This window comes from Cervus canadensis, chromosome 7 (genome assembly GCF_019320065.1).
Source record: "Cervus canadensis isolate Bull #8, Minnesota chromosome 7, ASM1932006v1, whole genome shotgun sequence".
Lineage (NCBI taxonomy): Eukaryota > Metazoa > Chordata > Mammalia > Artiodactyla > Cervidae > Cervus > Cervus canadensis.
In genome coordinates, this window is record NC_057392.1 from 85,043,703 (window position 1) to 85,056,696 (window position 12,994).

At 42.1% G+C, this 12,994-nt stretch overlaps 1 protein-coding gene across 3 annotated transcripts in view; it reads left to right on the forward strand.

The window, feature by feature from the left end:
* Positions 1-12,994, forward strand: part of PLCH1 (phospholipase C eta 1) — a 227,446-nt gene that overhangs the window by 25,885 nt on the left and 188,567 nt on the right. For all 3 annotated transcript variants that reach the window (XM_043473939.1, XM_043473940.1, XM_043473941.1), the window contains exon 2: positions 54-172. In XM_043473939.1, coding sequence (XP_043329874.1) covers positions 94-172 — 79 coding nt within the window. In that variant the 5' untranslated portion in view covers positions 54-93. The remainder of the gene's footprint in view (positions 1-53; positions 173-12,994) is intronic.

A 12,994-nucleotide genomic window follows, 5' to 3' on the forward strand; every position in this document is an offset into this window, starting at 1 on the left:
GCATGTGGCTGCCGCTTTCTTCACTTTTTGTCTCATTCTGTTTCCCTTGACAGGGCAATTTGGTTTTGATGCTGTGCCAGCAATCTCCTGACAATGAGTTACTGGAACTTGGAGAAAAGGAACTGTGTGCAGTATCGCAGGCATTTTCTGGTGGACAACAGTCCGTTTCATGGTGAGTTGCCTTTTCTACGCCTGTAGTTGGATCTTTTGTTTCTGACAGCACTTTTATTCCAGCACTCCGGATGCAAATGTGGTATAATTATTGGGTTGAACCAAGAGCTTGAGTTAACTTGCTGATGAAAAAATTACCCAAGAAGCCCCACAGGACTCCTTGCCCACAATTGGAATTGGCATGCCTCACCGCAACAACCGCAACCGCATCATCACTTTCTACCTTGAAAGTTAGTTTGTGTCAGGGCTTTTCCTCCTCTTCTGTGCTGTCAACTCCAGTCATATTCCTTCCTTTCTGATGTTTGAAATTTGAGGGGCTGGACGCACAGGTAGTATTCAGTTAATATTGGTGGATCATCAATCAGGGCTTATAACCAGCCTGGTGTGTGCGTTCTATCAGGCACCGTACAGAACGGAGCAGGTCACGGCACGTAACCGGGACAGGGTGAACGAGTGTGGCTGTAAATCAGAATGGTCGACACTAGTCATTTTCATGTAACAGGGCGGACAAGTGTGGCTGTAAATCAGAATGGTCGACATTAGTCATTTTCATGACAAACTAAGATGAATTGCTGTTACCCTGCTGATAGACAGTTAGGGGTAAGCTCTGTCAATCCTAATATCAGGATGCCCTTGGGTGAAATTGACTCAAGAGTTGAGACGCGTGTGTTGGCAGGATTTTGGGAGTGATCTCCATCAAGAGCTAGTGGAACTGTATCGAGAAGAGATATTTCATGAGGAGTGGAGTGCTGCCGAGCAGAAGCCTTAACCTAAGCTGCCTTCCCCTCTGTCAGTTTGGTTTTTCTTCCTCAAGTTAGTGCAGACATAGTATTTTTTTATTGTTTTAAATTAACTTTAAGATAAACTTTACTTTGGCAAAGCATGCTTTGCCATTTTTTTTCACGTTCATTATACCACCTTGCTATGGAACTTTGCTAGATAGAGGATGCCTTCATTTACAGGTCAAGAAAAGGAGGAAGAGAGGAAAAGACCAGCCCAAGTTGGCATAACCAGTTATTAGCAAAGTCAGATCTAATATTTTAGCCTCTACCGTTCCAGGCTGAGTCTCTCTCAGCATTGTATCGGTGAAGACCTCTTAGCAAAGGAGATGAAAATATTGTGACTTAACACCTTGGCACTGAGTTCCGCTTTGTTTTCCTGTGAGCCTCATCTAAGGACCCTGTTCCTAGCATCATCTCTATACAGTGTTTGCTGTTAAAAATTTACAAATTTGTTTGCTGTTACAAAGTGTGGTATTTTCTGTTACAAGTTTACTTGTAATAATAATAAAAAATGATAATCAAGGAAACACAGGAGTTAGAAAAATTGCATTCTTTTTCCAAGTTTTGTGCGAGTTTTGAAAAAGTTCAGGTTTTATTCATTCGTTATCTTAGAATACCTTTGTTCAGACATCTAAAGGCTCTAACAACCTAAAAATAATTTTCTGTGTATTTTTATAGTTGTGTTACCACTTAGTGAATTACTGTATTGTTGGTAGTTATGCTGATGGCTTGAGAAACACGGTCCTACCAAATCCTTTTAACACCTTTGCCATAGTTATTATTCATCCCATTTTATGGATGGGGAAAGAGGTTTGCGGACGTTGCAAAATGGTGATCTAAAATCAAACTCATATCTGCTTAACTCCAGAACCCCACTGTTTTCTTCCAGGCTCCATCTCCATTTTAATAGAGCAATTAACATTCTGAGAGGTTGGAGTTCTATTCAGCAGTGTTTGCTCGGCTATTAACTAACCATATCTGATCTTGACCAAGTTATATAGTCCTTCAGATCTCAGTTTTCTCCTCTGTGAAATGAGTGTGCCGTTCTCCATAATTTTTTAGGTTCTTTGCAGTTCTGGTCTCTGAGATTCCATTGAAGTATTTCTGAGGATGACATGTGTGTGTGTTCCGTGAGCCGTCTTGTCTCTAAACGTGAGATACACAAGGGGGCAGCAGAATACTTAAAATATAAGTTGGTTCCTTCTTACATTGAAAAATTACTCTTTTGAGAGGATTTAGAGATAGCAAATCTTCTCAAGATTAAAAGGATTAAAACCAATTAGAATTATGATTCTCTTCATTTGTAATAAAGCAGTAACCTTAAGTATTTCTGAGAGTATAAAATATCATTTTGGATCTCTGTGCCAAAGGCACATTCAGGAAGGAATGATGCTTCTGCTCTTGCGCTGTGTTTACCTCTGCAGAAAAGTAACGCCTGTGAAGACAGGGGTTTCTTTAACTGAAGGGAGAATTGTGAGGCTTCTTAGTGTATTTTAAGCCAAGGGAGCACTAGTGATATCATTTTTATAGAGAACGTCTAAACATTTCTGAGAAAAGATAGGGGACGGGACGTGTTGAGTTAGAAAGGTCAGATTTCTTTTAGAGGAGCTTCTCCAGGTCTGCTGGTAACTCTCCTTACATAAGCAAGGCAAACAAAAAGAAACAAAACCCCATTCATTATAAACAGAAAAGAACCATTTCCTCTGCAAGATAAGAAACTTTTAGAATATGCATACTTAAGTAGTATTCCCAGGAGAAAAGAGCCAGGTTAAAATGAGGACTAGGTGGGCTGCTCTGGTAGCTCAGTGATAAAGACTCCACCTTGAATGACGGAGATCTGGGTTGGGAAGACCTCCTGGAGGAGGGCATGGCAACCCACTCCAGTATTTTTGCTGGGAAAGTCCCAGGGACAGAGAAGCCTGGCAGGCTATTGTTCATGGGGTCGCAAAGAGTGGGACATGACTAAAGCCACTCAGTTCAGTAGTTCAGGCATGTCCAACTCTTTGCGACCCCATGAACAAGGCTTCCCTGTCCATCACCAACTCCTGGAACTTACTCAAACTCATATCCATCCAGTTAGTGATGCCATCCAACCATGTCATCCTCTGTTGTCCCCTTCTCCTCCTGCCCTCAATCTCTAGCATCAGGGTCTTTTCCAGTGAGTCAGTTCTTCGCATCAGGTGGCCCAAGTATTGGAGTTTTAGCTTCAGCATCAGGCCTTCCAATGAATATTTAGGACTGATTTCCTTTAGGATTGACTGGTTGGATCTCCTTTCAGTCCAAGGGATTCTCAAGAGTCTTCTCCAACACCACAGTTCAAAAACATCAGTTGTTTGGCACTTAGCTTTCTTTATGGTTCAACTCTCACATCCATAAATGACTACTGGAAAAACCATAGCCTTGACTAGACGGACCTTTGTCGGTAAAGTAATGTCTCTGCTTTTTCATATGCTGTCTAGGTTTGTCATAGCTTTTCTTCCAAGGAGCAAGTGTCTTTTAATTTCATGGCTGCAGTCACCATCTGCAGTGATTTTGGAGCCCAAGAAAATAAAGTCTCTCACTGTTTCCATTGTTTTCCCATCTATTTGCCATCAAATGATGGGACTGGATGCCATCATCTTCATTGTTTGAATGTTGAATTTAAGCCAGCTTTTTCACTCTCCTCTTTTCACTTTCATCAAGAGGCTTTTTAGTTTCTCTTCACTTTCTGCCATAAGGGTGGTGTCATCTGCATATCTGAGGTTATTGATATTTCTCCCAACAATCTTGATTCCAACTTGAGTTTCATCTAGCCTAGCATTTTGCATGATGTACTCTGCATATCAGTTAATAAGCAGGGTGACAATATACAGCCTTGACGTACTCCTTTCCCAATTTGGAACCAGTCCATTGTTCCATGTCTGGTTCTAACTGTTGCTTCTTGACCTGCATACAGATTTCTCGGGAGGCAGATAAGGTGGTCTGGTATTCCCATCTCTTTAAGAATTTTCCACAGTTTGTTGTGATCCACACAGTCAAAGGCTTTGGCATAGTCAATAAAACAGAAGTAGATGTTTTTCTGGAGTTCTCTAAAGCCACTGAGCGCCTGCAAGCTCTCACATAGCTTACGGGTGGGTTATAGAAGTCAATAAAAGTAAAAATAAAAATGTAACATTTGTATACTGTTTCACAGTTCATAAAGTGCATTCAGAGCCTCCTTTTCTGAATATAGAGGAGGTGAGTTCTCATTGGAAACAATGCAGAAAATTACCCACAATCCCACAAACCAAAGAGTAACACTAACCTTCAGTTTCTGTCCAGTCTTTTATCTTTTCTCATTTTTGCAACAGTCCTGACCTAGGAATAGAATATTTTGAACAGGTAGGAAATGGAGGGTGCTGGCTAACAGTAATGAGCTGGTTGAATTGACTTAATTCTGTGTCACTGAGGAGAAGACCTCTGGTAGGAATCATGATGAGGTTTTTTTTTTTTTTATTTTAATTTCCCAATTGTCTGTCCTTTGCCCCGATTTTTAGTGAGTCTGTTGAATCCAAAGGGATTATAAGCCTATCAAAGAAGCCAATTGCTAGAGGCTTTTTCTAGTTGGACTTTGTTTCTAATTTGTTTGATATAGAGAAAAAACTTGGGCAAAGAATAATTTGTGCAGTATGAACCTTGCTTTAATGGCTTATATTTTTGTAAATTGTTCTCATTTGAAAATGACCTGTATTCTCAGCTCTTTCTCTTGGCTGTCATGAATTGCTTCATTTTTTTCTGACTTAGGACACAGATTCTTAAACCAATTGTCAGTATATTTGCTGTTTAACATATATAATTTCTAATGTACATAAACTTTTTCAAACATTTGAGTTTCTCCAAGTCACCTTGGAGGTGACTTAATATTTATTTCTAGCACTGCGTGTTATAATTGTGATATTGGAAAAGCGACCTAAGTAAGATTCTTATTTGACTGTAAAATTTGTAGTTACCTTTGCGCTGGCAAAAAGCAGCATGTCCCTTTGGGGGGAGGTGGTTGGGGGTTGGGTTGTGTGTGTGTGTGTGTGTTCCTAAGTCCTTCCTGACCACAGGCAGACCAGTAGCAAGGACTGACAGGTTTTTAGGACAAATGTCATTTATTCACAGAAGAAGAGTGGAGAGGTTTACCTCACTGGAATTCCATACTGTCAGATCCTGCCTGGTAAATATGCAAGGAGAATGAAGTTGTATAGAAGTGAATTAGGGTTCTCATTAATTTAGGCCAGTTTATTAGCAAGTTATGACTTAAGTAGCCTGCCTGCTTTAGGGGTTTTGGGCGTTATTACCTACTATTATTTTTTTTTAATAGAGTATCATTACTTTACTGAATCAAAGCCTAGCTTTTCCAGCCAATGGCTGTATAAACATCCTCTTCTGGGTCCAGAAAAATACCAGTGCATAGAGAATACCTACTAATGTAATGATAGTCAAGATATTGTGGGCATCATCAAGATCAAAAGTATCATTTCTTGGAGAGGAACACTACATGGAAAAAATTTCAAAGACAAATTGAGACAAAGAGTTAAAAAAAAAAAAGGCCTTAAAGGAGAGAATGTATAATATATATAAGTGTTGTAAATTTAATAGAACTAATTTTGGAAGCAGCTTTGCCCAGTGGATTCCCCTTTAGCTCCATACTCAGGCAGAGAGCACAGAGGACAGGTCTGTGATGTTAAGGGCATCTTGCAAATAGCCAGAGGCAGTGACGGCCAGCAGAGAGAGCGAGGCCTCTTGCCGGGGTCACCTCCAACTGGGTTGCTGCAAACTTTGTGCTTTGGACCAAGTTTCCATGTCAGCAAATGCTGCTATTTAGGACAGATGACCTCTAAACTTCTCCCTAAGTGTTAAAATGTCAAGAAATGCTTGTTTCCCCACCTCCCCTCCTCAGGCCACTTTTAAATAGAGGCTGTTTGAGGAATTTGCTATGAATTAACTGACCATCATCGACTCAATAGACATGAGTTTGAGCGAGCTCCACGAGATGATGAGGGGCAGGGAAACCTGGCGTTCTGCAGTCCATCGGGTTGCAAAGAGTTGAACAAAAACAGCAAAGCAACCAAACTGGTCTATGTGCTTATTCCTCACTTGGGACAAGTCAGGGTTCGCCATTCGGGCCTTAGCAAAAGGAGACACTGGTATGTAGTTAGACATAAACTTTATTGTGAGCTGGTGAGGCAGGCTTACTCGATAACCTTTTGGTTATGTGATGGTCTTCCTTCATCTCTTGGAGACAGAGAAAATTCTCAAAGCCTCAGCGAAATGCTTTTTATATCAAAATTCAAAATTCATTATCTTTATTCCTCTTCCCCCCCCCCTTTTTTTCTTTCTTCATGATGGGCATTCCATTTATAACTTATTTATTGAGCATTCTCAATTTACTGTAGCATATACACAAAGTTGTTTTATTTTTCACCAATTACTAAAAGATAAAACAGCTTTCCTGGTGGCTCAGATGGTAAAGAACCTGCCTGCAATGCAGGAGACCTGGGTTTGATCCCTGGGTTGGGAAGATCTCCTGGAGAAGGAAGTGACAACCCACTCCAGTATTCTTGCCTGGGAAATCCCATGGACGGAGGAGCCTGAAGCGTTACTGACCATGAAATCACAACGAGTTGGACACAACTAAGCGACTAACACTAACATATACAAAACTGTTTTATTTTTCACTTTGAAAAATAATCTTTGCAACATCTTGGGCAAATTCTATTAATACTTTTTGGCTACTTTTGGTTATTGAGGTGTTGTGTGCTCATGCATGCTCAGTTGCTCCTGACTCTTTGTGACCCTATAGACTGTAGCCTGCCAGGCTCCTCTGCCCATGAAATTCTCCAGGCAAGAATACTGGAGTGGGTTCCATTTCCTACTCCAGGGGATCTTTCCGACCCAGGGATTGAACCCAAGGCTCCTGTATCTCCTGCATTGGCAGGTGGGTTCTTTACCACTGTGCCACCTGGGAAGCCTACTTGAGGGTCTAGTCCAGTTTGAAATACTAAAGTCAAACTCATTTAAATCCTGTCTCCTCCCTTACCCCTGGCTTGGGGCTGAGGGTGGGCATTCTTCTGGCCCTGCTATAGTTCTTCCCCTTGAAGAAGAATTCAAAATCCTCAGATTTTGATACTAGGAAGAGAGATCGGGGAAGCAAAGGCCTTTGAGCCACACCCCAGCCCCTGTTTGTTTGTCGTTGGTGGTGAGATGATCAAGATTCTGGTTCCATCTTCTGTGAATATTTGGTTTCATCCTGTCACCTAGGACTCTACAGAGAGCACCTGCTGTCTCCCTTCAACCCCACACGATGTCCATATCTAATTCCCTCTAGCTGAGGCCTGGCTTCCTTTGCCCTGAGGACTCTTGGTGAGGGGGCGCGGGTGACTGCCTGGTCCCTGCGCTTTTTCTTATCTCCATGTTTCTGCACGTGGATTTCTGCGGGCTTTGGAGGATGGGTCGGGTATGAAGTTGCTCCTGTCCTACTCCCAGACCACTGTCTGTCTCTTCTCACACTGTTACAGGCGCTACCCCCATAAGCCTTAGGAAGCCTCTCTGAATTATCTGCATTATTCTTTTATAGAGACATTACTTGGCCAACAAAGGTCCATCTAGTCAAAGCTATGGTTTTTCCAGTAGTCATGTATGGATGTGAGAGTTGGACTGTAAAGAAAGCTGAGTACCGAAGAATTGATGATTTTGAACTGTGGTGTTGGAGAAGACTCTTGAGAGTCCCTTGAACTGCAAGGAGATCAAACCAGTCCATCCTAAAGGAAATCAGTCCTAAATATTCATTGGAAGGCCTGATGTTGAAGCTGAAACTCCAGTACTTTGGCCACTTGATGTGAAGAACTGACCCACTGGAAAAGACCCTGATGCTGGGAAAGATTGAGGGCAGGAGGAGAAAGGGACAACAGAGGATGCCATGGTTGGATGGCATCACTAACTGGATGGATATGAGTTTGAGTAAGCTCTGGGAGTTGGTGATGGACAGGGAAGCCTGGCGTGCTGCAGCCCATGGGGTAGCGAGGAGTCGGACACGACTGAGTGACTGAACTGAGCTGAAATGAGCTCTTCCCCAGCTTGTCTCTGGGAGCGACTGGTGCTCTGGTTTTAATTCTCAGAGTACTGTCTGTGCTATCCCATGTGCTAGGCTGTACACGTAATAGGGACTCAGGCCGTGTGATTTTGAATAGATGGAATCCTACCCTCCTTACCCCTGGCAGTTCTCCTTGGTCCTCTCTAGAGCCACCTCAGGCCAGTCTTTGTCCACTAACATTTTGGATTCACGTGATGTCCTTTTCCCAAAGGTACTGGTGCTTGCTTCTTGTAAGATTGTGTATCTGGACTAATCAGAACGAAACAATAATCAGATTTATAAAAATCCATGGGGCGATGTCTCAGCCTCTTTTCCCGTTGGGAATCTGATTCAGTGGGCTTCTGGGGGGTGACTGGACCCACCGTATTCTCTTTTGTCATGCTTTCTGGGTCAAGGTCATTCACATTTTGTAATGATGGAGGGCATGAAAAGACCCAGGTGGAGTGTGTACAAAAATGGCAAATTGAAGATCTGGACACCTGGCAAGCCCTGGTGGATGAGAAGTGAACAGTGTTCAGTCTTTGAAGCTTTAGTTGTTGTCTGCAATGAGCCTGTTGGGTTAAGTGATATCCTTGGCTGGCCTTTCCCGATAATCTCTCAAATTCTCTCAAACCTCTGGTCACTGGGAGTCCAGCCAAGCAGGCAGGCTACTGATTGTTTTATTCCTTTATGCTTGGGAATACCAATTTTCCACTTACTAAGTTAGAAGAAATGTATTTAATAAACAGTCAACTTTTCCTTCTGATTTGCAGACTTCTCACGTTTTAAATGGTTACTTATGAGAATTATGTCCCCTTAGAGCTGTGTTACAAATTTAAGCCTTTGTTCTTTAAGCTGAATTTCCATAATTATAATTAATTTTCCTCTGCTCTCTCATTTTCCTCATTGTCTTTCCTATTCTGTGCCTAATGTATGTGCAGAGATTAATGGGAGGATGAAATGTCTTTCCACAAGTAGATTCAGGGTTCTTCCAGGGCAGCATAATTATTTAATTTAGTTACACAAAAGATCCAGATTTTTTTTTTCTTTGACCAAAGTAATAATTATTAGTGATTGTATTTATAATCACAAACAAAGATTGAAAATTCCAGTTTGGTCCTTTATCTGTGTCCATGAGAAGTCATCCAATTGAATCGTGATAGTTTATATGTTCTTTAGGGCTCGTTCCTTGAAGCAGATATGATTGGGGTTGTTATAAGTGCAAACTGTTGATTTCAAAGGGATATTCAGATTTTTTAAAAATCGGAAGCCCATCGCCTGGTGTATTTTTCACCCACTCTTGCAGCTTCAGTTCCCATCTCTGCATCCATAGCTCCCATCATTGTGTCCCTGGCTTAGACGGCTCCTCCTCTGCACCACGCTCAGATGTCCATCTTCCTACCTGACGGCTCCACTGATGCCTGCCGGTCCTCACACTCAGTATGTCTGGGGCAAAACTGCCTCTTCCCACTGGTACCTAACTGCCTTGCCAGTCTCCTCTTTCTTCCCCTCTTTCTTTGCACCACAGCTATGCTGACTTTCGCATTCCTTGCCCACAAAACTAACTCCTTCTTTGCTTGGCTGGCTGTCACCCCATCCTTCAGAGCCCAGATTAAGGGTCCCCTTAAGAGAAGTTTATACTGACTTCCCAGACCAGATCAGCCCCCCTTTTATGCTACCCCATCACCCTGTATTGCTGCCTTGTTGCATCATCACTGTTGTAGTAAAACAGATATGTGATAACCAGTTTAATTTCTGTCTTCCTTGTATTCTGACTCCCAGGGTAGCAGAGAATGTTGTCACTTGCATCTCCAGTACACAGAGTGGCATTGCGTGTGCATGCTTGTGTGCTAAGTCGCTTCAGTCGTGTCTGACTCTGTGACCCTATGGACTGTAGCCTGCTAGGCTCCTCTGTCCATGGGATTCTCCAAGGCAAGAATACTGGGGTGGGTTGCCATGCCTTCCTCCAGGGGATCTTCCCAACCTGGAATTGAATCCTCATCTCCTGCATTGCGGGATTCTTTACTGCTGAGGTGTTTAATAAAATGTTGCTGAATGAATTTACTCATTTTAATAGGGGAGGTCAGAACCGCCTGTTTCATTATTTTTTGCACTCTTAAGTTTGGCCTGTGATCTTTGTGCCGTGGAATGCGTCAGTTCTCCCGCCGCACACTCTCTTCTCCCCTCGTGCTTCTGGCTTGGAGAACAAAAGGATACACCCAATACACCTAAACCATTCCTTCCTGGGACTGAGAAGGAAAGGGCCAGTCTGCTGAGAATCCTAGTATGCTCTAGAAAAGGTGATTACAAGTGTGTAATGCCTCAAAGTGGAAAAGGATGAATCCATTTCTTCAAAAGAATTTCTTAGACGTTTTGAATTCATTTAATAATACCCTCCGGAATTTCCCTGTTGGTTATATATACTGGGAGAGGAATTGGTGGACAGCCAGATGAAGGGCGATTTAATCTCTCCTTGGCTTCCCACTTGGCACGGTGGTAAAGAATCTGCCTGCAATGCAGGAGACTAGGGTTCAATCCCTGTGTCAGGAAGATCTCCTGGAGAAGGAAATGGCAACCCACTCCAGTATTCTTGCCTGGAAAATTCCATGGACAAAGGAACCTGGTGGGCTACAGTCCATGGGGTCGCAAAGAGTTGGCCACGACTGAGCACATTTCACAGTACAAACCTGTGAAAATAGAGGTTTTGTCCGTGTAAAAATAACAGTTAATAAAAGCTGTTTAATTGCAGTGTTTTGCATACTATTAAAATTGTCTGCTGCTTGGGTCTGGAAAGTCTTCAGGCACAGAAGTGAGTGTTATCTGTGGGCTAATTCTTACCCCAGAGAGCAGAGAATAGATCTGCACCAAAACCAAAGCACCAGTTTCCTCAGTAAGGGAGGAGGAAAGGAGGCCTGGGGGTGCATGGTGAGAATAATCAAGCACAACAGAGCTTCTTTAAAAATTAAAGAGATGCACTTTTATTTCAGATTCACAAATAAGAAAATGGTGAGCATCTAGGCCTTTCACATCTAGGCCTTTCATCTGAGAATCTCAGGCAACATGAGAGTACGATTCTGACTTCTAGGTAGCAAAGTTATCCCAAGAATAATACCTACTTGGGTAGAATAAATGTAGAATCTGTGAAAACATTTTTTTTCTTGTCAAATTTTGTCTTGTCCATATTCCTTTCTTGGTCAGAATGTGTGAGTGACATATAACAGTGATTTCAGAACTTCTTGTATTTAAATGTAGAAGATGGTGACTTATTCCCAATTATAAAGGAGAACAGTGAACGCATTTATTATTTAATGTGCTGTTTTGTTCCTTGGCAACTTGAAGTTGAATATCAATGCATATCCACAGTGACCATTTTTTGAAATTATACCAGTGTCAGAGTTTCAAGGTACTGTGCTTTCAAGCCAGTAGAAGCTTATCTCCAGAGACTTGTGTTAATTAATTCTTTAAGTCAATGGTTCCCAGCCTTGGTTGCATGTTGGAATCACCTGGGAATGTTAAAAAAAAACCCAAAACTGTAAGTCCCAGCCCAGAGGTTCTGATTAATTGCTCTGGGTTATGGCCTGGGCCTGGGGGAATTTTTAGAACTCTGCACATAATTCCAATGGGGGCAACCAATTAGATTCTGGAGGGTTGAAAACCCCCGACTTAAGGTGGCAAATACATATTCTCTCACCAGAACTATAGAACTCACGGATTTGATCATGATTATTTTCTGTGATGATAGCCTGTTTTATACTGAATCTTGAAGGTTTGGAAGGAGGGGATGTCTCATAAGATTATGGATTCAAGTGTGTGTTTGAATATAGAAGCAGAAAATATGAAAGAGTCATTTATGCTTGGCATTTTGTGGTTTTCTATTAATTTTTATTCACATTTTTTTCTGATAGCCATACAGGCTCACTGTTGAAAAGTTGGAGAGTTCAGGAAAGACTAAAGAAATAGGAAGAAGTAGTCTATAATCTCAGTATGTGTTTTAAGTCTGTACTTTCTTAAAGTGATTTAAAAACCAAAGACTAGTGGTTTTGCCATACATTGACATGAATCCGCCATGGGTGTACATGTGTCCCCCATCCTGAACCTCCCTCCTACCTCCCTCCCCATCCGATCCCTCAGGGTCATCCCAGTGCACCAGCCCTGAGCACCCTGTCTCATGCATCAAACCTGGACTGGCGATCTGTTTCACACTTGATAATATACATGTTTCAATGCTGTTCTCTCAAATCATCCCACCCTTGCCTTCTCAATATTGTAAAGTAATTAGCCTCCAATTAAAATAAATAAATTAATTAAAAAAAAAAAACAAACCAAAGACTAAGTAGTGATTCTCCCCTCTAGTTATACATTAGAATCTGCTGAGGTGCTTAAAAGATACTGGTGGTTGGGTTCTACCCAGTCCTAGTTAAATCATCTCTGGGAGCGGGATGAGTCCTCCATCTTCATCCTTTCATTTCTTCTGTCTGGGTCTTTCTGTCTGTTTACCTTTGGGTGATTTTGATGCATTGTGAGGGGTGATACTCACTGGGCTAAAATTGTTTGCTTGTTTTTTTCCTTAAAAAAAAAAAGGTAACTTTATTATTTATTTATTTTTGGCTGTGCCGTGTCTTTGCTCCCGGGAGGGCTTCTCCCTTCACTGCAGTGGTGGGGTTACTCTCTAGCTGCGGTGTCTGGGCTCCCCATTGAGGTGGCCTCTGTGGTTGCAGGGCACGGGGTCTAGGCACCCTAGCTTCAGTACTTGTGGCTCCCAGTCTCTCGAGCACAGGCGCAATAGTTGTGGTGCGTGGGCCTAGTTGCTTCGAGGCATGTGGGATCTTCCCAGACCAGAGATAGAACCTGTGTCTCCTGCATTAGCTGGCAGTTTACCACTGAGCCACCAAGGAAGCCTTAAGATTGTTGATTTACTAAAATATTGATCTAATCAGTAAACTAAATGAAATTAATTTACTGACTG